A 25,685-nucleotide genomic window follows, 5' to 3' on the forward strand; every position below is an offset into this window, starting at 1 on the left:
GGTAATTCCACAGAAAATTTTTCTATATATATTACAGTAATTTTAAATTTATACTGAATAGGTCTAGTAAAAGCATGCATCCACCAGTCACTTTGAATAAACAAATGCACACAGCTAGGGCTTGGCTTAGTGCACATGGGAACATCAACTGCCAGGCCTTAAAACTGCTGCAGAAAGTCACCCCATGAGACAACATAACCAATTACCTCAAGGGATGCTCCGTGATCATGTGCTAATCATTCCCCAAACACTGTTTAGGAGCAGTGACTCTTGGATTTAAATATGTAGATTGTAGTTGTAAATAGTAATATTTATTTATGTCAGTGAGAAATTACTACAGTGTTTTTGTGACATATGGCCTATTTGCTAAAATTTGTTTAAAATAACAGTGAATTAATAACAAAATGTAACCTGTTAATTTAATTATAGGCAAATCTTGGTTAAAAGCATTTTTAAATTAACAGAGTGTTAATTTGCACGTGTGACGTACAGACTGGAAATTTTGCTCGTTAAATCTGAGGTCTGCTGTGCTCTATTGTGTTCACTTACTGGATAGTAAGTGAATGAACACAAGTGAATATTACGTGATTTTCTTAGAAAATGATGAAATTATAAGCTGTTTTGTTTTGTTTTTTAAAAGAAAGATAACGCTGTATTGCTGTCTCTAGTGCAATCCTGGACTATTTCTAGCCTCTGATAGGTTATATTTACTTATCATTTTTATTTTGTTAACTTCCCAAAAGAATTTGTCCAGAGCACTGGATTAATAAATTGAAGATTGATTCACATGAGAAATTTTACTTTCTTGAAATCAAAGGTTAGTTAAATAAGACCAAGCTCCCCTGTCATGTGGCCCCCATTTTATTTTCCTGATTTCATTCTGGTTTCTCGACCCCCCACCACCCCTTCTCTCTCCCTCTCTCATACACACAGTGTTCTTTTGTGAAATTTTTTTTTTTTAATATGGTCTTACTAATTTCAGAGAGAGGAAGGGAGAAGGAGCAATAGAAACATCGATCTGCCGCTTCTTGCATGCCTCCTACTGGGGATCAAGCCCAAAACCCAGGTTTATGCCTTGACTGGGAATGGAAACAGTGCATGGGACAAAACTCACCCAACTGAGCCACACTGGCGAGGCATGAATGTAGTTTTTAAAAAGGATGTGAGATGGGAGTTGGGGGAAAGTGTTATAATAAGACAGACATGGCATTGCCTACAAGGATTTTATCCATACAAGAAATGATATTTTTTGCCCTGACCAGTTTGGCTCAATGGTTATAGCACTGACCCAAGAAGCAAAAGGTTGCAGGTTCACTTCCCAGTCAAGGGCATGTACCTGGGTTGCAGGTTCAATCCCTCTCCCCAATCAGGGCCATGTGGGAGGCAACCACGTGATGTGTCTCTCACATTGATGTTGCCTTCTCTCTCTCTCTCTCTTCCCCTCCCTCCCTTCTACTCTATCTAAAAATTAATGGAAAAATGTCCTCAGATGAGGAGTGACCAAAAAAAAAAAAAAAGATATTTTTCTGTTACTAGTTGATTTTCACCAAATTTGAAGGACATTCTTGGGTGGTCTATTTTAAAATATAGATTGTATGATATATATGAAATTAACTTTGGTTGGCCCTGGAGGAAAACACCTCAGCGTTTTCCAGAAAATTTAAAACTAGGTACTATGAGAGGCCTGTGTAATTGTTAATCTGTACAAACATCATATATGTTAAGGCTCCATGATCAGAGAAAATAAAACCTAGATTGGCAGTCACATTGGATTTGAAGTGTTGTTTTGCAGTTCGTTGCTTTTCATGTGAGCAGATCTACATAATATGCTTTAATTTAGGGATATTCTAATTTAAATAAGGAAATCAATTTTCCAGGACAAGTCTTAACCAGCTAGTGGCAGAATAAGAGGACAGATTAGTGTTGCTGATGGATAGGATAGGCTCAACCACCATGGTATGTCTGTCCTTTTTCCTGATACCTGAGAATTCTGTTGACCTTACTCTTGGGATAGTAGGCTTATTATGGTATCAGGCATTTGTGTAGAGTTTTTAATGACTTATGGAATCCTAGTAATTATAAGAGCTATATAAAGCCCAAGAGTTAGTGAAAAATTGTGAAATCTTCATAAACCAGAGAGAACAGCTACAGCTACATAAGTTGATGTTGCAAAGAAGGAAGTAAAGTGGCATAGGTTGAAGGCCCTTTGGCTTGCTGGTGGCCTCAGAGCCTATGAAAAGGAAACTGAGTGTTCCCATTTCTGGTCACTGATTGAGGGCTTCAGACTTTGTATTTGTTTAAAAGGAAAGATTATTTCATCTTACCCCGAGGCTGTAAGAACAGTGTTTGCAGGTTTTCTTAAAAGAATTGCATTGACTATTTCACTAGGTTAAGATAGTTTTTAACCACCTAACCACCAATTTCTCATCTTTTAGCAGTTAGTAAATAACATTTAAATGATTCAGTGTAGTCATTTATTTAACATGATTTAAATGGAGGTGCTATATAAGTGACTATGATGAAGAGTTTCCTGAAGGGATTGTTAAATGAAGCTTTTGCAGATGTAAGCTTTGTGTGCTGCCAGTTAAAGAGATAGGAAACTTGAGTTAGAGCTGCTAGATCATTCATTTGGCAAAACTTACATAGAAAGGTGAGGCTGACCACAGGAAAATTTAAAAAGTAAGTAAGTTTGGCTAGAGAGGATAGTATAAACTAAGAAATAGCATGAAAACTGACAAGTAAGATGGTGATGTTGGATAGTAGAAGTAAAGTCATATATTCCTGATGTGGAATAGCTATAAATCCAAACTCCTTTTTTGGAGTGTTTTACCTTCCTTTGAGCACTGCCTCTCCCCTCACCCCCCAGATTAGAAGAGGCAGCTTTAAAATGGCAAAACAACACAGAAGAAAAAGTGAGGAGACCTGGTTTTAGCATTAGCTGCTGACTTTAACAAGTTGTTTAAAATATGTCTGACAGATCTGGAGCAGTTACTATCTGCTGCTTAGGTTCCAGTCAGTGCAGGTGCAAAAAAAGGGGGGTCCTTGCTCACACCTGTCTTTCTGCTTGTGGCAGCCAAGATTGAATGAGGGAATAAAAAAAAGAGGAGGGGAAGGTTTTACAACTCAAATTACCTTGTAAACAATTGAAGAGCCTGCTTTACTCCAAAGAAGACTATAAAATATGAGGGTTTTTTTTTTTTTTTTTAATGTTGCTTAAAACCTACCAGATTAAATTTGGATTAATTAGGAATTTTAATCAGCTAAAAGACAGCTTTTATTTTTATTTTTCTGCCATAAATAGTTGGGAAGCCTATAAATTGAACTTCAGAATATTAATGATCTTTTTCTAACTCCATATTCCTGATAATTTTGTACAAATGCAGATAATGTTACATTGTAGAAACTTTGGACATTCTTGTTATTTTCTTGAATAGCTCTGCTATAATGAGTAATCACATAGAAGTTTATTCTACAAGGACTGGAAATAAAGCTGTTGAAACTAGTATATTGATTTACTAACTTACTGTGTTGAATCTGAGGGGAATAGGCAAGTGAAAAAAGTAGTAGTATCCAGAAAGAAGGTGTTAGAATACAGACACCTGGACCCCGTTCTTCAAACTCCTGAATCTAGATAGTGGGAGGGGAGCTCAGAAATGCTTATTTAAAAACAAAACTAGTGATTATGATTAGAAGCCAAAATTGAGATTTTCATACTTAATTCTTCTCATAAACACCTCTAAGTGCTATCATTTTATTTTAGGAATGTTAGAAAAGCTGAAATAGCCTTTTTTAAAGCTATGGCAGTGGGTTTGTAAAGCTTCTTAATCCCAGAACAGTAGTGCCATTAGATTTTAGAATTACAGTGGACATTACCTAATGCAGAGACCAACAAGCTATGGTCCATTGACCAGATCTGGCCCTCCATCTGTGTTTTTTGGAAATACAGCCATACTCATTCATTTATGTATCATCTATGGCTCTGTCTGGCCCCTTACTGAAAAAGTTCGCTGGTTTTTATATAGGTTAGACCAATCATTTTATAGATGTAGAGAAAAGATAATGAGTGAAATATTCTGAGATTACACAGATGATTATAGAGGTCAGAATGCAAATACAGTTTAGTTCTTTTCCATTATTTTTTGTTCAAGGAACTGATACCTGGGTGAGATCAGAAAATAGATTTTTGGTACCGAATTTTGTTTATAAATTCTTTATTATATTGTAAAACACAGTTATTAGGTTAGTAAATGGTCTATCAAGTAAGTATTAGATAACATGGTTGTACAAAAACTTTGTTTTAATCCTCACCTGAGGACATTTGCATTTATCTTCAGATAGAGCAGGAGGGAGAGAGGAAGGAAAGTCTTTAGTTTAATCTGCCAAGCAGTTTGATAACAAGAGTCTTTTCTGTTTCCTGTGCAGCCAAATGGACGGACTGTTGAAGTGGCTGAGGAGGAAGTTGTCCGAACTCCTCGAAGTGTAACAGCAAAGCAGCCTTTAGAGACAGATAAGAAAAATGAAAAGGTAAGTTTGGGAGCATATAAAATTAGATGCGAGGCTCTTAATAAAGATAGTGACATGTAAAAATGATGCTTTTCTGTTTCACAAAAGTGTACATGTACCCGCATCCCCCTTCAAGGAAAACCAAAGATCTAAATTTATCTTAGCAGATGGATGGGTGTTGAAGCTTCCACATATATAATATACCTCTCATTTGAAAACAAAATTATATTGCTTTTGTTAATATTGCATTTCTGGCAGAAAAAGCAAATTGTCCTATGGTATTATATTAGATTTCTGTTGTGACATAATTTCACTTATTTAACAAAAGAAAATGCTCTATACTCAGGTTAGTATTAAAATGTTTGGACGTGCACTCATAACTTTTCAAATAAGAAAATCTAACGTATCCCATACATGGTACATTCCTGGGATTTATTTTCCAGTTGCCAGTGTTAGAACTGACCCATTTTATTTTATTTCATTTAGTTTGTAATTAGGCAAAATAAACAAGAAACTGGAAACATTGTTTCCTTCAATTGTAGAAGGAGAGACATTCTATTTAATTCCTTCCAGTATTCTCCCTCTCCCCCCTTTTTAATTCCATGTGTGCATAACTCCTTTTCAGGAAAAACAAACAAAAACCAGGATGCAACAGCTCCAGCTCTGTAAAATAGTGAAATGAAATGGTTGCTACAGTTTTTCAGTGCTTGCATTTTCATAATATCTGAAGAACTGGTGAAATTAATTTTCCCACTGTAACCCAGTGAAATTGGCCTAGGGCTAAAATAGCTTCAGGGAGGATGGCCCAATAGGAAGGATAGTTGTGGAAAAGAATTAAGTTTGGCCCTGGCCAGTTTGGCTCAGCAGTTGAGCGTTGGCTGCAGACCAGAGAGTCACGGGTTCAGTTCCCGCTAGGGGCACGTACCACAAAGAAGAAATAAATAAATAAAGTAACGGGGATAGATTGTTTAAAAAAAAAAAAAAGAATTAAGTTTGTGTCTGACTTTGTCTTTGGGAGAAGAATAAATAGTAAATGACTGTATTAACAAATAAGCATGCAGTTTAGGGATTGTGAATTTATATCCTGAATAGTTGATATGCTTTGCTTAATATAGACTTCTCCCATTCAGTGTTTCTTTATTCTGGGTTTTCTCCCTAATAGTGAGCATTTTATACTTACCTCTGCTTCTACTCCCTGAGTTATTCTGAAAAATTTGTGGTTGGAATAACTAATGAACTACCATTTATCTCTGATTGAATAATCATGTATAGATTGGGTATATCAGGAAGTTTGAAGTTTATAATTATTCTGAAATTTCTTATGATAGGAAATAATTATAATAGTTGACATTTGTTAAATATCTATAATATGGCAGGTATTGTGTAAGGTGAGGTATGTGTATATGTGTAAATATATTTGCATATATCTGGTAGGGACAACTTATTAAGCACTTACTAGGTATACTTTTAAGACTTTATAGAATATTTATACACGTTACTTTATTTATCTTCACGAGAGTGCTGAGGAGGTGGTATTACCTCTTATAAATAAGAAACCCGAGGCTTAAGTTACATAAGCTAATAAGAGTATAATTTGTTCTAACCCATACCCACCAAATTACAAAGACTGTGCTTTCTACTGCTCTGTATTATTTCTTATCCTTTCACATCCTACTAGGCAGATAGTAATAGCCCATTATACAGCAAAGGGCTCTGAAGAGCAGAAGGATTTTGTGATTTCACCAATGTCATATAGTTTCTGAACTAGGACTTGAACCCCACTCATTCTGATACGGAAGCCCATGCACTTTTTAATCATTTGACAGTACCTCCTCTCAATTGCTGTTGCTTTTTCAGTACAAAGCTTTTACTTTGGGTTTGTTGCCTGTTTGATTTCACTTTTTGCAAAATAAATGCTACAACTCATGGCTAGTGTTTCTGTGTGCCATCTTGCATCTTGAATGTATGCTTTTTAACTTGGTTCAGTCCAAGTGAGATTCATTTCAGGTAGTTTTATATACTATTGTACTGTATTTTTGTGTGTTTAAAATAACATGTTTTTAGACTTATTTTTCTTGTAAAAAAACATCTTAGATCTATTCACCTTAATATACATTATCATATATTTGTATTTCTCTCAGAACCACATCTTGGGCACTTTGAGGAGTATAATTTCCCCATATAGTAATTGCACTCTAAGCTGTGATAGTGAATACTTCACCTGTCAGTTGAGTAAGCCTCATAGATAAAACGTCTGACAACTTCATATGACAAGAGTTATAGGTCTATAAAGGTCTTTATTTGGATTTGAAGGTCGATGCTTCATTGATACTAGTCTCTAGTAGAGTACACATAGGACCATGATCCAGGCTGAATATATTGTGCTATTAGATGCTGAAGGGAATAAAGAGAAATGTAAGATATACTTACCCTCAGAGAGATTACAGTCTAGTTAAGGAAAGGCCAAGCACAAGAGAGAGATCAGGTAACAAGGCATTGAGTGTCAGGTATTCAGAGGAGTTAGATTCTCCTGTTTAGGTATCCAGAGGATTGACTTAATTGGACTCTTAAGGATGGGGATGGTATTTCAGTAAATAGAAGGGGGAGACCTATTTTGGCAGGAGAGAGAAACTAACACAATCAGACATTATTCAGCTGAAACAAAAGAACATATTCAGACATACTCAAGGAAAAGCCCTAGACAAGTTTGACTGCTTAGGGTGGAGTGGGGATAGATAAAAACTTAGATATAGATTGGGTGTGTCAGGATGTAAAACCTAGAACAACATTTATTATTAACAAATCATTCTTGCATCTGTGATTGTAAGGATCTGAATTAAGATAAAAGTGTAAAGATTGTTAGTAACAGAAACAAGAAGCAAAAATGTATAAAATTTGGTCCCCGTAAGGTTTTTCAGGATGATATCAATAGTGTCTACTTAAATACTGATATCAGCCCGGCCAGTGTGGCTCAGTGGTTGAGTGTCGACCCATGCACCAAGAGATGGCTGGTTTGATTCCTGGTCAGGGCACGTGCCCAGGTTGTGGGCCCGATTCCCAGTGGGGGGGCATGCAGGAGGCAGCCAGTTGGTAATCTCTCATCAATGTTTTTATCTCTCCTTCTCCCTTCCTCTCTAAAATCAATAAAGAAAAATATTTAAAATACTGATATCATTTATTATATGTATTAATAAGCTCTTACGTTTTTATGATGCTGCATGTTGTACAAAATGCTTTCATCTATCTTAGTCCTGATTAACAACTTGGTAGGGGGTATTATTTTTTATACAGCTCGTTAAAAAGTTTAGTGAATTGTACAAGATCACAAAGCTAGTAAATAATATTCCTTCCGTTTTCCTAAGGCAGCAGCTCTAAAAGTGTGGTCTGTGGATTCCTAAGAAGTGGTCACAGAGAACAAAACTATTTTTATAATGACTAGGCATTATTTGCCTTTTTCATTGTTTTGATATTTGCACTAATGGCGCAAAAGCAGTAGTGGATAAAACTGCTGACTCCTTAGCACAAATTAAGGCAGTTACACCAAACCACTAGTAATGGTATTCTTTACTACAATCCACTCATAGTAAAAAGTAATAATAATAATAGTATGCTCTGGCTGGTTTTTCTCAGTGGTTAGAGCTTCAGCCTGCAGATCAATGAGTTGCGGGTTTGATTCTGGTCATGGGGACATACCTCAGTTGCAGTTTATCCTCAGCCCTGGTTGGGTCCTGCAGGAGGCAACCAGTCAATGTGGCTCTATCACCTTGACGTTTCTCTCTGTCTCTCTCTCTCCCTCCCTTCCACTAGTCTAATGATAAATAGAAAAATATCCTTGGGTGAAGAATAAAAACAATAATAATAATAATAAATGCTAGTTTCACTTAAGAGTGTTTTTGATGAAGCTGTAAAAATATTAATTTTATTAAATCTTGACCTTTGAGCATGCTTTTTCATTATTCTATATGATGAAATGGGAAATATACATAAAGTATGCTGCATATCTTCAGATAGAGCAGTAAAGAGAGAGGAAGGGAGAGAGAAACATTGATGTGAGAGAGACACACCGAGTGTCTCCCACACGATCCCAACGGGGCTGGAGACAAACTGCAACCGAGGTACATGCCCTTAGCGGGAACCAAACCTGGGACTCTCTGGTCCGCAGGCCTATGCTCTAACCACTGAGAAAACTGGCCAGGGCCATACTGAAACATTTCTTGAGAAAAAAACACTTGTACAATTAAGGTGCAAGCTGGACTAGCCACTTATTTTATGTTACTTCATTTTTACTTTAAAGGACAACTGATAGGGCATAGTTATTTAGACAGGTATTTGCAGACATTTTCTCAAAAATAATCAAGACAATCCTGTCACTTCAAGAAAACAACTGATAGTATTTATCACAAATGATAAAATGATTTGTTGCCAAGTGAAAATTAGAAATTTGGAAAATTTATATTCACCACCATGAGCTTGACCACATCCCAGTACTTCTGACGAGATCAGTTGTGATCTTAACAAATGTGATTTTTTAAAAAATATGGTGTATAATGGAATGTTTTAACATTTTGGGAGAGGTATAAACTCAGTGAACCAATATTTTCCAAATGACTGATACTTACATGTTACAAAATCAGGCAAGTGTAAAAGATTTATTCAAAGTGTAAGATAGACCAATGGATTTTAATGTAATACAGTATGGAAAGTTCGTTGTTGCAGTCTCAGATTCCACATTGCAACAATTTTGAAGAAACTACCAACTGACAAGTTTTGATGTAATATTTTTTTCACAACCTGAAACTCTTTGTGACTTCCTATTGCTTTTACACAGTCTAGACCATAAATAACCTAAAGCCCTTGCCTGTGGTTCAGATCTCTTTGTTTGCCTCTTGCCCTTTCTTGTCTCCATTAGCTGTCACTCCCCATTTCACTCCTTTTCTCCCCTTAGCCCAGCCCCTGGCAACAACTAATCTTTGGTGTAATGTCAAATAATATCACAATTATCTGGAGAAAAAAAACTATTCAAATGCTTCTTCCTTTTCTAATTACATATCCATGTATATGTAGCCAGATTTTTTTTTCAATTAAAGTTTACATTAAGTATTATTTTTTATTAGTTTCAGGTGTACAAGCATAGTGGTTAGACAATCATATACTTTACAAAGTGTCCCCCTCAATTTTCTAGTACCACCTGGCATCATGAATAGTTATTACACTATTATTGACTACATTCCCTATGCTGTAGTTTATATCCCCATGACTGTTTTGTAACTACCAATTTGTACTTAACCCTTTCATTTTTTTCACCCGGTCCCTCAACCCCCTTCTAGGAACCATCAGCCTGTTCTCTGTCTCTGAGTCTGTTTCAGTTTTGTTTGTTCATTTATTTTGTTCTTTAGATTCCACATATAAATGAAATCATATGGTATTTGTCTTTATTTGACTGACTTATTTCACTGAGTTCAATACCCTCTAGGTCCATCCATGCTGTCATAAGTGGTAAGATTTCATATTTTTTATGGCCAAGTAATATTCCATTGTATATATGTATCACAACATTTTTATCTACTCACCTATTGAGCACTTGGGTTGCTTCCATATTTTGTGTAGTCAGATTTTCTTCATACACTTCAATCAGATAACATCCATAAGTTGAATGCAAAGCAGATATGCGAATCCAGCTGTCTTTTTTGAAGCCAGACATTAAAGATAATTGCAAATGTAAAACATGCCACTTTCTCACTAAAATGTAAAATATAGTTGTTTATATAGGTGTAACTATACAATATGTAATTAGTTTATTATCATTTTGAAATAAATAAATTAAAACATTATTTCTTTTTTTGTTGTTGTTTTGTTAATCTTCACCAAAGGATATTTTTTTCTATTGATTTTAAAAGAGAGTGGAAGAAAAGGGGGGAGTTAGAGAAACATCTGTTGAGAGAGACATATCGATTGGTTTCCCCAACAGGGGCCCAGAATTGAACCTGCAACACAGGTATGTGCCCTTGACCAGGAATTGAATACATGACCCTTTGGTGCACAGTCTGATGCTCTAACCACTGAGAACACTAGCCAGGGTATATATCTAAATTTTTCATTTATAATATGGTAGATATCAGTGGATATAATCCACATAAACAAAGGCTCTTTGACATCTTCAATATGTTTTAAGGGTATAAAAGAGTATCCTATGACCAAGAAATTTGAAAACCACTGCTCTAGGGTTGATTAGTGTTTAGAAGACCAAAGACAAAATTATTCTGAGGCAGCATAGGTTTCATACAAGCATAAGTGATAGTAGCTCTTAGCAAAATAGAGAGTACCTGCATTCAGAGAGCTTATATACATTTGTGTTGTACCTTCCATAATATAGTCCAGAAACTATAGTTTTAAAATCAGGGATTGGTGAACCATTATTTGCTCTCTGCCCCCCCCCCCCCCCATCACCATTTATCCCTCTATGCTCTCTTCCACCTCTACTCACTCCCTCTCCCCACAATCACCACACTGTTGTCCGTGTCCGAGAGTTCTTTTTTTTTTTCCCTCCTTTTTTTGCTCAACCCTCCCTCTACCCCCAATACCATCCACCACCACCACCAGAGCTGTCTGCTGCTTGCTCTCTATCTATGAGTTTGTCTCTATTTTACTTGGGTAGTTCATTTTGTTCATTAAATTACACATATGAGTGAAATCATATGATACTTGCCTTTCTCTGACGGGCTTATTTTACTTAGCATAATGTTCTCTAGGTCCATCCATGCTGTCAAAAAGGGTAAAATTTTCCTTTTTACAGCTCTTGGTCTATTTTTGAAAGTTTGGAGAATACAACTACACTTTTATTCAGAAAAGTTTAGGGGCAGAAATGATGTTTCTCTGGTAAGATAGTCTTTCCTTTTTATAAAACTAATTTGTTTATCTTAAGGGGGGCCTTGAAAATTCATTCCTTGGGTGGGAATCTAAGAAATCATTAAAGCTATAGACTCTGTGGTACAAGGGAGCCCAAAAGGTCAAGAGTCCAAGACCTAGAGAATCAGACTATACCAAAGCACTCCAGATAACAAAACTATTCATTTATTACTGTCTCTGGCTGCTTTTGCATTACAATAACAAAACTGAGTGAGTGGTTGAGACAGAGGCCTTATAGTCTGCAAAACTTGAAGTATTAACTATCTGGCCCCTTTTTGCTGAATCTGTGTTTTAAATTCCTAATATAGTCTCTTGGATTCATTAAAATGTTTTGTTATCTGGAGTGCTTTGGTATAGTCTGATTCTCTAGGTCTTGGACTCTTGACCTTTTGGGCTCCCTTGTACCGCAGAGTCTATAGCTTTAATGATTTCTTAGATTCTCACCCAAGGAATGAATTTTCAAAGTCCCCCTTAAGATAAACAAATTAGTTTTATAAAAAGGAAAGACTATCTTACCAGAGAAACTTCATTTCTGCCCCTAAACTTTTCTGTCTGAACTCCTAACAAATAACAAAACTGAGACCAGAACCAGAACTTCTGCTCTAGACTCATTTTTCCATGATACTATGGTTATATCAAGCAACAAGTAGCAAGAGAGGATTGAAATACAGTGAACTGGTGAATTTGGTTTTAAACATGCTAAGATTGAGGTAGGAAGGGATCTCCAAGTGGAATTCATTTATTGGGCTTTTGGAAAGATGAGAACCATATGTAGGAAAGAGTTCAGGACTAGATAAAAGTTCTTAAGGGTTTCTTGTAAATCTTTTAAGATTGTGAGTTGATAGCCATGCTACTCGTGTGGTGTACCATAACTTAGGAACTCACACCCAGTGTTTAAATAATTCAGTGGTTTGGATGTTGGATCCACTGTACAGGTATAATAGCTCAGAGGTCTTATTTGGAGGCACAGTGGGAGTTAGACAGACAGGGATATATGTAACAATGTAGTTTTAGACTCTCACTGATTAAAGTTATTAATCTAAGGCCTTCTATGTGCAAGGTACTGCTCTAGGCAGTAGTAATATAACAGTTGATAGAACAGGATAAAATGGCTGAAAAAGAGTTACTATTCTCATGAAGTTAGTGGGGTAAACAACTAAAAACATGCAAACATATTCTCTACTGTCAGGTGGTAATAAGTGCTATGGAAGAAAATAACTAACCAGGGTACGAAGAAAAAGGTCAAGTGACAGTTGTGGGCACTTCCCTGCACCTGCAATTCTACTCTTTACTTCCATTCAGGAAAATGTATCAGAATGCTAGTGAATAGAATAATCTTGACTGTGGTTTAAATTACGCCCCCGCCCCCAAAGGGGGTAATCAGTTGCAAACCTTTCTACTTATAATATTTTTCATAATTAATCATATCCTGACATTGTGTCACCAGGTTACTAAGACTAAAAATTGCTGTATAGACAAAATAGAGAAATGTAATTAGAATGCCCCTTGGACCATCAGTTCTTTGCCATTTAACCATGCCCAGCTCATCTGTGTCTTTCAAACAAGTGAGGAAAATAAATAGTGCCAAAATGTGGAGCAGTATAAAATAGGGACTTGCCATATTTGTTGAAGCAGAAAGTGGATGAAATTAATCCTAAAGCATTGGTTTTCAGATTTTTCAAGTGGCAATTGCTAAGTTTTCAAAATTTCACTAACAAATTTTAATTTTGTTGAGCACATTTTTAAAAATCACTGTCACCATTACAAAAAAAAAATTTTTTTGACACCAGGTAAATAGAAAGAACAAGAATCTCAGAAAATAGAACTGTTTTTGCCATGAGTTAGTGAAAAACCTTAGGCAACAGCCACTAGCCTACAGACCAAATTGTCATAATATTCATTTCTATCCTATAGAAAATACTCAGCATTCCTATTTTTCATGCTCCATTTCCTTTATTACTCCTGATATTATTGGCAGAGACATTAAATGATTATAGAGCTATAAATATTATAGATGTCAGTTCACCAAAATTTTAAGGGCCAGTACTTTCCAGAGTAGAGAATTAATAAGTTGACTAAGGGTAACATTCAGAACCCAGCTATTTACCTTGTGTATAAGTAGCTAATTGCAAAATAAAGTACCACTTAACTTAAAATGTATACAGTATACCTTTGTGATGGTTTTGATGCTATACAAATATTAGGTCATACTCCCTAAGTTGGTCTTTTCAGCATGAATCGGGCACTGACTGCCCTGCCTTTCTTTATACTTTGTGATTCTTTAAAATAGCAAAATCTGCTAAGAGAGCAGTTAGCCATTTGTATAGATCTACTCTTACTGCCAACATGTGCCTTTTGCCACTGTAATAAGTGATAACACTTCCTTTTTTATCTTGTCTAGTCTTAAAATATTTATTCATGTTAAGAAGTTAAAGGTAAAGGATGAGCTTAATCATGGAAGTCATTCTTGTGTGTTTTCTTTGATGACCAGTTTATAATTTTGTGATATTTTAAGTTCTATGAATTTGAGAACAAATTACTCTTGGTCTTAGAACTACTTTAGCATGTGCTTTTAAGACCATGGTCTCCAAAGGAAGATCCATTGGTATTTAGGAAAAAAATATTAAACTGTCTATGTGCACTTGGACTTTTATTGAAAAAGCAAATTAAGCTTTACTCATCTTATATATGGCTGGTCATCGGCACCCTCGTTTGGGGTGTAAGATGGGGTTGGATAGTAAGACATGATATGGGAGGGATCCTGAGAAGAACGGGGAGTTACAGTTGAAAAGAGCTCATTGGTTCTTTGCTTACAGCATATCCTGTCAGAATGCAACATATGTGTGCTCAGTTCCATGAGTTAATTGATTATAATACCCAGTTTAAACTAAACTAACTTTTAGTAAACTGACTGCCAAGAAGCTACAGATTGCAGATGATAGTAATGGCAAGTAAACAACTAGAAAAAGAGTAGGCTTTAGTATTCCTACTAAGAACTCTGTCAGCCACATCATCATGACTTTGATCTAAACAAATCTAATAAGACATTGGTCACCAAAATTGAAATTATCAAGGAATATTTTGGAAATAGGGATTTAACTCTATTTTTGGTAAGAAACTGTGCCCATCTATATACTATGCCTTGAGATTTTAGCCAAAGATATTCTGAAACTATCCCAATTAGCTGGGTATCTAAGCATTTAGAATGTGAAGACCTACCACTACAGTTTTGTTAGAGATGTTTGTTTATGCAGTGTTCAATAAGACAGAATTTCACTAAACATAATTATAAACATTTAGAAGCTTCTCTTGAGGTTTCTTGTTTAAAGGGAAAGACATACTATAGGGAAACACTTATTTGTTCTGCTGTGGTAAAATAAAATTGGCAAAAACAATATGACAATCAACCAAAACACATTCCTTCCTTAGCATATAATGTTGACTGCAGCATAAAAACATTACTGATGATTTAAGTAAATTAGTAGCGAAGCAAATTGCAAGTTGAGAGAAAGTACAGCTGTTTCTAATATTACAGCCTGGGGAACTTGCTAAATTCTGTTTTAGTAATGAAATGCATAAAGAACTACTTTTTATAAGCAACTAAAGATAAGAGATACCCACAAAAAATATATTCTCAACAGTAGATTTTGTATGGAAAACTGGAAAGAAAAACACTGATAGAGAGGCCAGTGGAGTGGAATTAAACTAAGAAAATAAAATTTGGAGGGTAGGGAGATACGGTTACAGAGAGATAGCACCATGTATACAATTCATTCACTACATTATTTCTAGAAAACTGTGATGGCCGAAGAGGTTAAAGCCAGACTGCAAATTGGAGGCCCAAACCTTTAAATTATAGTGAGAACAAAGTGGTAATCGTCACCTTTTATATTATGAAGAACATTTATTGATTATATTACAGGAAAATACTTTTATAAGTATTTGGTTATAAGATATTTGGTTGGCCCTGGCCGATTTGGCTCAACAGTTAGGGCTTCGGCCAGTGGACCAGAGAGTCCCAGGTTTGGTTCCCACTAAGGGCACGTACCTCCATTGCAGTTTGTCCCCAGCCCTGGTTGGGGTCATGTGGGTGGCAGCCAGTCAATGTGTCTCTCTCACACGATGTTTCTCTCCCTCTCTCCCTCCTACTCTATCTGAAGATAAATGCAAAAATGTCCTCGGGTGAGGATTAAAAAAAAAAGATGGTTGGTTGGTTGGTTATACGATAGTTCAGGGTACAATTTTAAAAGTGAGCCACGCATTTTCTTTTACTAAGAAACCAACTGTTTCAAGAATGTTGATTTTTTTTTCTTATATGTTTTTATTGATTTTTTTAGAGAGAGAAACATTGATGTGAGAGAGAAGCATCAATCAGCTGCCTCCTGCATGCCCCTTGCTAGGAATCAAGCCCACAACCCTTACAATGAATTGAACCAGGACCTCTCAGTCCATTGGACAATGCTCAATCCCCTGAGCCACACCAGCTGGGCAAGAGTTGATCTTTTTATAATGACAAATGGTTGCCTACTTAGTGGTACTATTGGGGAAAATTTATATGTAATCTATCCATTCAGTTTTAAGGAAAGTTTTAACAAAGGTGTCAGAAAGTAGCTGATTTTTTAAAGAAACTCATGCAATGAAGCATGTATCCTGAAAAGTTTATATCATTATGTAATTTTGTTGTTTAAAATGATTTGTGAGCCCTGGACGGTTTTGCTCAGTGGTTAGAGCGTCGGCCTACGGTCCAGAGAGATCCGGGTTCAATTCCTGCTAAGGGCGTGTACCTCGGTTGCAGTTTGTCCCTGGCCCTGGTTGGTCGTGTGGGTGGCAGCCACTCGATGTGTCCCTTTCACATCGATGTTTCACTCTCTCTTCCTCCCACTGTATCTGAACAAAAAATGGAAAAATGTCCTCAGGTGAGGATAAAAAATTAAAAAAGAAATAAAATGATTTGTGAGTTTCTCATGAAAATTCTCATAACTAAACATTGAACAACTTGGGAGCAGTTTTCTGACCAAAAAAAAAGTATAGCAGCCCAGATTCTGAGGCACACTTATATGAGATCAAATCCCAGCTTGTGATCTTGGAGATGGGTAATCACCCTGTGCCTCCCTTTCCTTATATGTAAAGTAAAAATAATAGCATCTGCCTTATAGAGTTATGTTGAGATTCTATAGGTAATTAGAGCTATGTAAGTGACAGCAGTAAATACAACCAGTTTTTTTTCAAACTTTCTAAATCTTATTAGTGAATCTATTTGTTAACAATACCCCAAAAAAGTAGAACCTTCAAATTCAACTGCAGAACAACTTATTGATGTTGAGAAACAGTAAGTTTTACCAGATGAATTTCCACAAAAGTGTTTGCATACTTACAGGATGAGATTGAAAAATCAGGAGATTATTTAAAAATGAGCCCTGGCTGATTTGGCTCAGCAGTTAGAGTGTTGGCCCGAGGACCAGAGAGGCCCAGGTTCGGTTCCTGCTAAGGGCATGTATCTCGGTTGCAGTTTGCCCCTGGCCCCGGCTGGGGTTGTGAAGGTGGCAACTAGTCAATGTGTCTCTCACACCAATGTTTCTCTCTCTCTCCCTCCTGCTCTATCTCAAGATAAATGCGAAAATGTCCTCAGATGAGGATAAAAAAAAATACAAAGCCAGCAACCCCATAGACTATAACAGAATTTATTATAGGGTAATTTACTTAAGGGAAGATTGGGCCAGAGTGAACAGGTGACCCAGCAGTTTTGCACAAATTATTCTTCACTACCAAACCCTGGTGCAGTACTTTTTTTGTTGTTGTTAATCCTCACCCAAGGATATTTTTCCATTGGTTTTTTTTTTTTTTTTTAGAGAGAGAGACATTGATTGGTTGCCCCCCGCATGACCACAGGCAGGTCGAGGATCAAACCTGCAACCCAGGTACATGCCCTCGACGAATCGAACACAAAACCCTTTGGTCAGTAGGCTAACGCTCTAACTGCTGAGCCAAACCAGCCAGGATTACAGTATATTTTTTTTATGGTATAATTTGGGTACTCGTGATTGAAAAGACAAAGGGACAAGGGGTCATACCTCCTGGTGGCCTTGTGATAGATGATTGCTTATATTTGATACTGTCACCAGTGTGACATTTATCTCAGTTGTCATGCCATTCTGGCTCTTGCTAACAAATATTTATGGCTACATTTTAAGGAACACAGATAATCAACTAGAAAGCTTTGATATGCTTGCTAAGTATGGTAAAGTTGGTTTGAGGTCATAACATGTAACTTAAAAATGAAATGAAATCCAGGACATAGAGATAAGTTAGTTTTGTTCACATCTACATCTATACACTCATTCTTCTCTCAGGAATATTTTATTTATATTATGCATACATACATATACATATATATTTTAACATGCAACACTGACACATTTCTTCTAATGAGACTGTTATAGTCTAAATATTATGTAATATCTATATTGTGTGAATGAGATGGAGAAGAGACAAAATGTGAAATTATGATGGAAGCCATAGGAAGAGATTTACTTTATAAACAGATTTTTTGGATTACTTCTAATGTTTTAAGTGATGTGTATTTCAAATAATGTTGGCGGTTTTTAATTAAGGGTAGTTTGCTCCATGGTACATCTGAACCCCTGCTAATATCTGATACTATACAGACTTCATCAAGAACAGGTTTCTTTTCTTCATTTTTGTATATCAGTACCTATCATGAGTCATTCAAATGAAGCAAACTAAAGATTCTATTGAAAATATAATGAAATGTCTTATTCTCTTGCCTCAAGAAGTTTATTATTATTAGAAAAACTGAACCATTTGCACAGTATTGGAAATGTCACAAGAAGTTTGTGACAAATGGTAAAATTCATGACAGTTATGAGTACCGGTCATTTCGTGCATTGAACATCAGTAGCAGAACAGATGGTTCAGGGGACAAAGAAAAAGCACCCCACACACCCTGGCCGCGGCACTTTATTTTGAGAGAAAATCGATAGTCAGTGCAACTTTGGCAAAGATAGGCATGTTTCGAGGTGACCCTCTTGTTGGAACCAAACATATGCGAATAAAAGAATACAAGGTTGAGATTAATTTGTGGGAGACCTTGTGTGTCATATAAGGAAGTTATTAATGACTCCATAGCTGGTAGGAGGTGTCTGGGTTTTTTTTAATGGGAATATAAATTTATTGGACTGGTATAGATATGTTGGGAGATCAGCACTGGGAGGGAAGCCCTTGAGGACAAGAATCTCTCCTAATGTCTCATTGACATGTCTATTTCTCCTATTAGACTAGAGCACAGTTTCCATAAGTAGAAACTTGTCTTCAGTGCTATATACTGAGATTCGAAAACAATGTCTGGCACCATAGTAGGTACTTAATAAATCTTGATTGCCTGACAACAAATTGCAGGGTAGGGGGCACAGAACTAGGGTAACAAGGAAGCCAGAACTGTGTGTGTTCTGTGTGGGTTTCCTTCAAAAGTGTTAGTTGTAGTGGAGCTGCTCAGAAGTAAGACATTCACCTCATTTGGATGGCCAGGGCAAATTAGTATATGTATGTTTATTAAAGGAGTGAATAGTATATAATGTTATTAAGTCTCATCTGAGTATTATTTTTAGTTGGGTTCTTTTAAAGGAAAGTAGTAAAATTAAACGAGACTGAGGCCTGAATAAAGATAATCTTTCTTGTTTTTGTGCAGATTTTAGTGACAAATAACAATATATTTCAGTGTGAATGTAATTTTTATCTTTTTTTCATAGTTTACCTCCTTTTAAAAATCTATGTATACCACATTGTAGTTAACAGTTTGTTTTCACGTCTTATTTAATCCTCAAAAGAAGCTTAATTATATATGAGGTTAATAGGAATTTTTGTCCCAAATAACAGTTGGGGGAAAAGGTTAGAGTCAGCCCCAAATCACATAACTAATACATTAAACTTGTATTTGGAGTTAAATATAGAAAGAGAATAGCAGGGTATTTGTAAGAGCAGGCTCTGGAGTCAGAACAGGATTTTAGTCCTGGTTTTACCTCTTAATAAACCCTATGATCTTAGTCAATGTATATCATTTCTTTACGGCCTCAGTTTTTTTATCGGTAAAATGGGGTATCACTTTTAGTTAGTTCCTGTAGTTCTGCACTGTCTAATATGGTAGCCACTTGCCTGCCACATGTGGCTATTTAAATATGTTTTTAATTGATTTGAGAGAGAGAAGGGAGAGGAAGAAAGAGATAGAAACATCGATGAAAGAAACATCCATCGACTGCCTCCTGCGCGCCCCTTATGGTATTGAGCCTGCAACCCATGTGCCCTGACCAGGAATTAAACAGGTGACCTCTTGGTGCACAGGACAACGCTCAAACAACTGAGCCACAGCAGCCGGGCACATGTGGCTATTTAAGCACTCTTTCTCCTACTATTATGTTAATTTTATTATTGTTATTATTACCTTTGGAAACGATAGTATTTTGGGTGTGTTGGGATAAATATATTATTAAAATTAATGTTATCCATTTCTCAACTTTTTAACATATGTCTGCTAGAAATTTTTAAATTATATATGTGGCTTGCATTATATTTCGACTGGACAGTGCTGTTCCAGATCAAGGGTCGACAAACTCCAGCCCTCCAAATCAAGCCAGATGTCTATTTTTTTGTTAATAATATTTTATTGGAACACAGTCATACCCATTCAATTATATGCTATATATGGCTACTTTCATACTACAGTGGAACAGTTGTATGATTCCTACGTGTAGAACCATATGGCCTGCAAAGCCTAAAATACTTACTGTTTGGTCCTTTATAGAAAAAGTTTGCCAACCCATGCTCTAGACTGTATTGACAGATGCTCAATGTGTTATCTTTACTCAAGAGTGGATATCCGAGATAGACAGACAGAATATTCATGGTGGGTGCCAGTGGGTAAAAGATAGTGGAGAGGGACTGGTAAAGGGTTCCATGTTTCTTTTTGGGGGTGATGCAAATGTTCTGGAATTAGATAATCATGGTAGTTGTGCAACTTCAGATATACTAAAAGCCACTGAATTGTACACTTTCAAAGTGTAAATATTATGGTATCTTAATTTTTATAAAGTGGATATGAGTCTGGTTTGGTAGATGTAATAAAGCAGGACATTACATATGAACCTGCAGTGAAACAAACACAAATCATTTGTGGGGAACAGGAAAAAAATTTTGTTTTTTATATGCATCCACTGTCAAAGATAATTTTTAATCACCTTTAAGAGGTCATGCCACTTGAGAATATTTGCAAGTAATTTATTGATAGGGAAAGCAGTTATCTGTCATATATTGCTTACTCAAACTACTGCTTACCCATAAAAAAGACTTATGAAGATACAATCTCTTTTTAGTTGTAAACTTAACTTTAAGATAGTGTACAACAGCCCTGGCCGGTTTGGTTCAGCGGTTAGAGCGTCGGCCTGCGGTCCAGAGAGACCCGGGTTCGGTTCCCGCTAAGGGCATGTACCTCGGTTGCAGTTTGTCCCCGGCCCTGGTTGGTCGTGCGGGTGGCAGCCACTCGATGTGTCCCTTTCACGTCGATGTTTCTCTCTCTCTCTCCCACTCTATCTGAACAAAAAATGTCCTCGGGTGAGGATAAAAAAAAAAGGTTAAAGAAAGAAAAGAAAAAAAAGATAGTGTACAACAATACGTACATAGCTAATCTCAACAAATAGCTAAATGAGTGAATACAAAGCATAAATAAAATCACTGTTTTACGAATATTAATTCCTTCTGGAAACACATCTAAATATAGAAATCATGATTTTAGAAGTTTGTTAGCAAGCTTTTAAATGAATTTTAAACATCTGCAGGGTGGGGCAAAAAGAGGTTTACAGTTGTGAGTACATGAAACAGTTTATTCCTATATTATTTATTTATTATTGTATTTCCATATGAACAACTGTAAACCCACTTTTGTCCCACCCTGTATATATAAATTCTAGGTATTTTCACATTGCTTTGAAACTGACAAAATATTATCTACTTTGTACAATTGATTCAATTTATTATACATAGGGTATGCCAGTAGTCTGCTTTATGAAATCCAAAACTGATAATCAGTATATCATTTTTCTTCGGAACACTAGCAATAGGTTTTTATTTTAGTGCTCTAAAAACACCAAATTATAGTACTTTATTTACTGTTTAAGTTAGGATAGCATGATGTCTAAAGGCATACACTTTGGAACCGGATGGACCTGTTTCTAAATTTGACTCTACCATTCACTAGCTTAATGTGACCAGAACAGTCTAATTTTTTTTTAAACATATTTTTTTTCCTTTATTGATTTTAGAGAGAGAGGGAGAGAGAGATAGAAACATTGATGAGGAGAACATCGATTGGCCACCTCCTGCATGCCCCCCACTGGGGATCGGGCCCACAACCTGGGCATGTGTCCTGACTGGGAATTGAATCAGCGACCTCTTAATGCATGGGTTGATGCTCAAGCACTGAGCCACACCGGTCCGACAGCCTGTTAAATATTTAACATCTCTAAGTCTTCATTTTCTCATCTCTAAAATAGGAATAAGACTTTGTCCATTGAGTGTTTTTTGTGGTTTTTTTTTTATCCTCACCCGAGAACATTTTTCATTTTTTTGTTCAGATAGAGTGGGAGGGAGAGAGAGGAAGAGAGAGAGAAAGAGAGACATCAACGTGAAAGAGACACACTGAGTGGCTGCCACCCGCACGACCAACCAGGACCAGGGACAAACTGCAACCTAGGTACGTGCCCTTAGCGGGAACTGAACCCAGGCCTCTCTGGACCACAGACCGATGCTCCAACCACTAAGCCAAACCGTCCAGGGCAGTATGTTGAGTTTTTTAATCAAACATTAATTTTTTTTTTTGGTTTTCAGTATCATATATTTATGTAATTTACTGACCTACCTTTTCAAAAATATGAAATATTAAGTAACATTTTATTTTACTTTCAGTCAAAGAAAAATAAGAAGAAATCAAAGTCAGATGCTAAAGCAGTGCAAAACAGTTCACGCCATGATGGAAAGGAAGTTGATGAAGGTACTTGAGCAAGTGAAGAACTGTAGAAAAAATTTAATCTTTTTTTACCAATGTGCATTTGTTTCACTTAATCTTGTGTCTAGCTCTTCTTCTTAATAACTATAGCTCTTAATGTACAGATTTGTGACATTGTTAGGAAACATTATTTATCTAAATTATTTAAGGATCTATCAGTGCTTTTCCTAAAAGGAACTGCCTTGAAACTTAAGGTCTAGCTCAGTATCTTGAGCAATTGAAAAGCCATTTGTTCTGTCTTTGTTTCCTAGAAATATGGTTTGGGTTTTTCCCCATTGTTCTTAAATATGCTATCCCTAAAAGGCTGTGTACAAAATTTTTGAGTAAGCTATTTATTGTTATCACCTAATAAACCCATTTATTCGTAGTTATGTATAATACTCTCCTTTCGGTTTTATTCAGCAGAATAAAGACATACAAGATGACTTCTATGTCATTTTAATTAAACCATAGATGACAGATTTGATAAAAATTATGAGAATAAATATTGGCAGTTAGCTGCCTAAAACAATATAATGAGATTACAATAAATCATGGGGGGGGGGGTCGGGGGCGGAAGGGTGTCAATGGGGGAAAAAGGAGAAACATCTGTAACAAAAATAATTTAAAATTTTTAAAAAGAATAAATCATAGGGTAAATTAATCGGCACTCCTGGTTTTTAGTTTTAATACCTAAATTTATCATGCTATTTTGTGTGCACTGCTCTACTCTGTCCACACACACACCCAAAACTACAACTCTTCATTTTCCCTTTACTGAATAACATGTTTTTTTCTTCTGGGGCTATGTCAGGAGCCTGGGAAACTAAAATTAGTCACAGAGAGAAACGACAGCAACGTAAGCGTGATAAGGTGCAAACTGATTCTGGTTCATTGGATTCACCTATCCCTGGGATAGAAAATACCATCACAGTTACCACCGAGCAACTTACAGCTGCATCATTTCCTGTTGTTTCCAAGAAGAATAAAGGTATATTATCTAAACATAAGAGTGATACATCAAATCCAACTCCTTTTAATCTGATGTACAAAATATCATTACATCAAAATCTGATTATTTTTAACTAGTTACATCATTGTGCAGATTTACCCTTTTTTATGAGAGTATTGTGGACCATCTATTGGTTTATCTGATACCAGCAGTGGTTATTTGTTACACACTGCCTAATGAATGGCCTGTTAAATTAAACTTGCCTTTGTACCTTGAATCATCTGAAAAAATTGTTACCTCTTTTTTCTCGTATCGCTTTGCCCCAACTCTCTTACCATCTTCATTTCTTATGGTGAACAATACATTAAATGCAGTTATTTGTTATCATTCTGAATGTGGGCACTTTCACTCCAAGATGAAACAATCATATTCTGGTAGTGCAGGTTCTACCTGGATTTCTTATTTCCCCAACTGTTTGAGAATGCTTATATGTGTTTGATAAAGCTAGACTGGAACTTCAGAGGTTATTGACCTCATATTCTTCCCAAGTATCTCCAGTGCTCACATTATCTAATACTGATGGCTTCTTGATAGTTCTTTACATCACCATCATTTTTACCTTGGAGACATCAGTCTGCAGAGGGATACTGTTCAGCTTGCTTCAAGACATTGACATACCTGCCTTCACCTTTTTAATTGCCTCTCCACCCTGCACTTGTCTCCAGACCACTTTCTTAGCTTTATTCCTCTTATGTTTTTGCTTGATGTCTTGGTGGAGTTTATTGCTTTGGTACAGAAATTAATCTACTTATCCATTTTCACTGTTACATATTAGCCATACTTTAGTGTTTCTGTTGGTCACCCTTTTTTTGTTGTCTTATGCATGCCTTCCTTGCTAGCACAGTCCTGTGTCATGCTGGTTTTTGATACATTGTGATTATTATTATTTTTAGTGTCAGAGAAATAGTATCTTTGTTAAAACATATTCTCACCTCTTGACATATTTCCTAAATCCTGGTCCCAAATACTGACAAAGTTCTTTAGTTGATGTATTTGCTTCCAGGATTGTTGAAATGGCAGCTGGTATTATGGTGGCAAAGTTGAATCCAATTACAGAGCCCATTTCTCCAATTCCTGCTTTAAAAATTTTTGATAACCGTTATAGAACAGCAGACTTTATTTACTTGGGCTATTTCCAGGTTCTTTGTTAGCATTTTAGTTGACTCAGAATATGGCAACTAAAGAACTGAAATACATTGTGAGTAAAAATGGCTCTTTTCCAGTGTAAGAATATAATGCTTGGAAGGGGCAATTTATTATAAATAGTAAAAAAAATAATTTGTATGTTACTCCTAATTTAATGTGTATAGTGGCCTATTTAGTATTAAATAAATTTTATTTCTATTTCAACCAGGTGAATCTCATCTAAATGTTCAAGTTAGCAACTTTAAGTCTGGAAAAGGAGATTCTGCACTTCAGGGTGAGAGAAATTACATGTAACTTAAATTGAAGGCCTATCAAAATGGAAACTTATACGTATGTCTTTCCTCACATGAATGACACAGAAAGAAGGGAAAGGGGGCTTAGTGATTTTTTTTTTTTTAATTCTCACATGGGGACACTTTTGCATTTATCTTTAGATAGAGCGGAAGGGAGAGAGAAACATCGACTGAGAGAGACACATCGACAGGCTGCCACCCACATGACCCCAACCGGGGCCAGGGACAAATTGCAACCAAGGTACGTGCCCCTCGTGGGAACTGAACCTGGGACTCTCTGGTCCGCAGGCCGATGCTCTAACCGCTGAGCCAAACCGGCCAGAGCATGATTTTTAATTACTAAGTAAAATAATCACAGTCTAGAGATTTTGGAAAATAGATAAAGAGTAAAATCACTCCCACTTCTAACAGTCTTTGGTATGTTCTAGTTGTTTCCCCCTCTCTTCCATAATGTAAAACCATTCTTTTAGTAATAGTGTATATGCAATTTTGATTCTTGCTTGCCTCATTTAAGCCAATGAAGAAAATGATTTTTTTTTTTTGGACTTGGGTTTAATATAGGGGTGTGTGTGTGTGTGTGTGTGTGTGTATACACATATAGGATAAAAGACTTTTAAGCTGTTTATTAAGAAAAAAGCCTTAATACCTATAACCTTTTAAACTGCTTCCTTAACACTATCAAATATTTCACAGTAAGTGGAGTATAGTCTAAAGTTATATAATAGGAAAGTTTCACCAATAGAAAATATACTTTATTTACTTGTTTATGATAAAG

The 25,685-nt window shown here is 36.2% G+C and overlaps 1 protein-coding gene across 5 annotated transcripts in view; it reads left to right on the plus strand.

The window, feature by feature from the left end:
- Positions 1–25,685, plus strand: part of MTDH (metadherin) — a 68,636-nt gene that overhangs the window by 14,390 nt on the left and 28,561 nt on the right. For all 5 annotated transcript variants that reach the window (XM_036263803.1, XM_036263801.1, XM_036263805.1 and 2 more), the window contains exons 2-5: positions 4,423–4,524; positions 22,381–22,465; positions 23,274–23,450; positions 24,826–24,891. In XM_036263803.1, the coding sequence (XP_036119696.1) occupies positions 4,423–4,524; positions 22,381–22,465; positions 23,274–23,450; positions 24,826–24,891 (430 nt within the window). The remainder of the gene's footprint in view (positions 1–4,422; positions 4,525–22,380; positions 22,466–23,273; positions 23,451–24,825; positions 24,892–25,685) is intronic.

This window comes from Molossus molossus, unplaced genomic scaffold, assembly GCF_014108415.1.
Source record: "Molossus molossus isolate mMolMol1 unplaced genomic scaffold, mMolMol1.p scaffold_m16_p_16, whole genome shotgun sequence".
In the NCBI taxonomy this organism is placed as follows: Eukaryota; Metazoa; Chordata; class Mammalia; order Chiroptera; family Molossidae; genus Molossus; species Molossus molossus.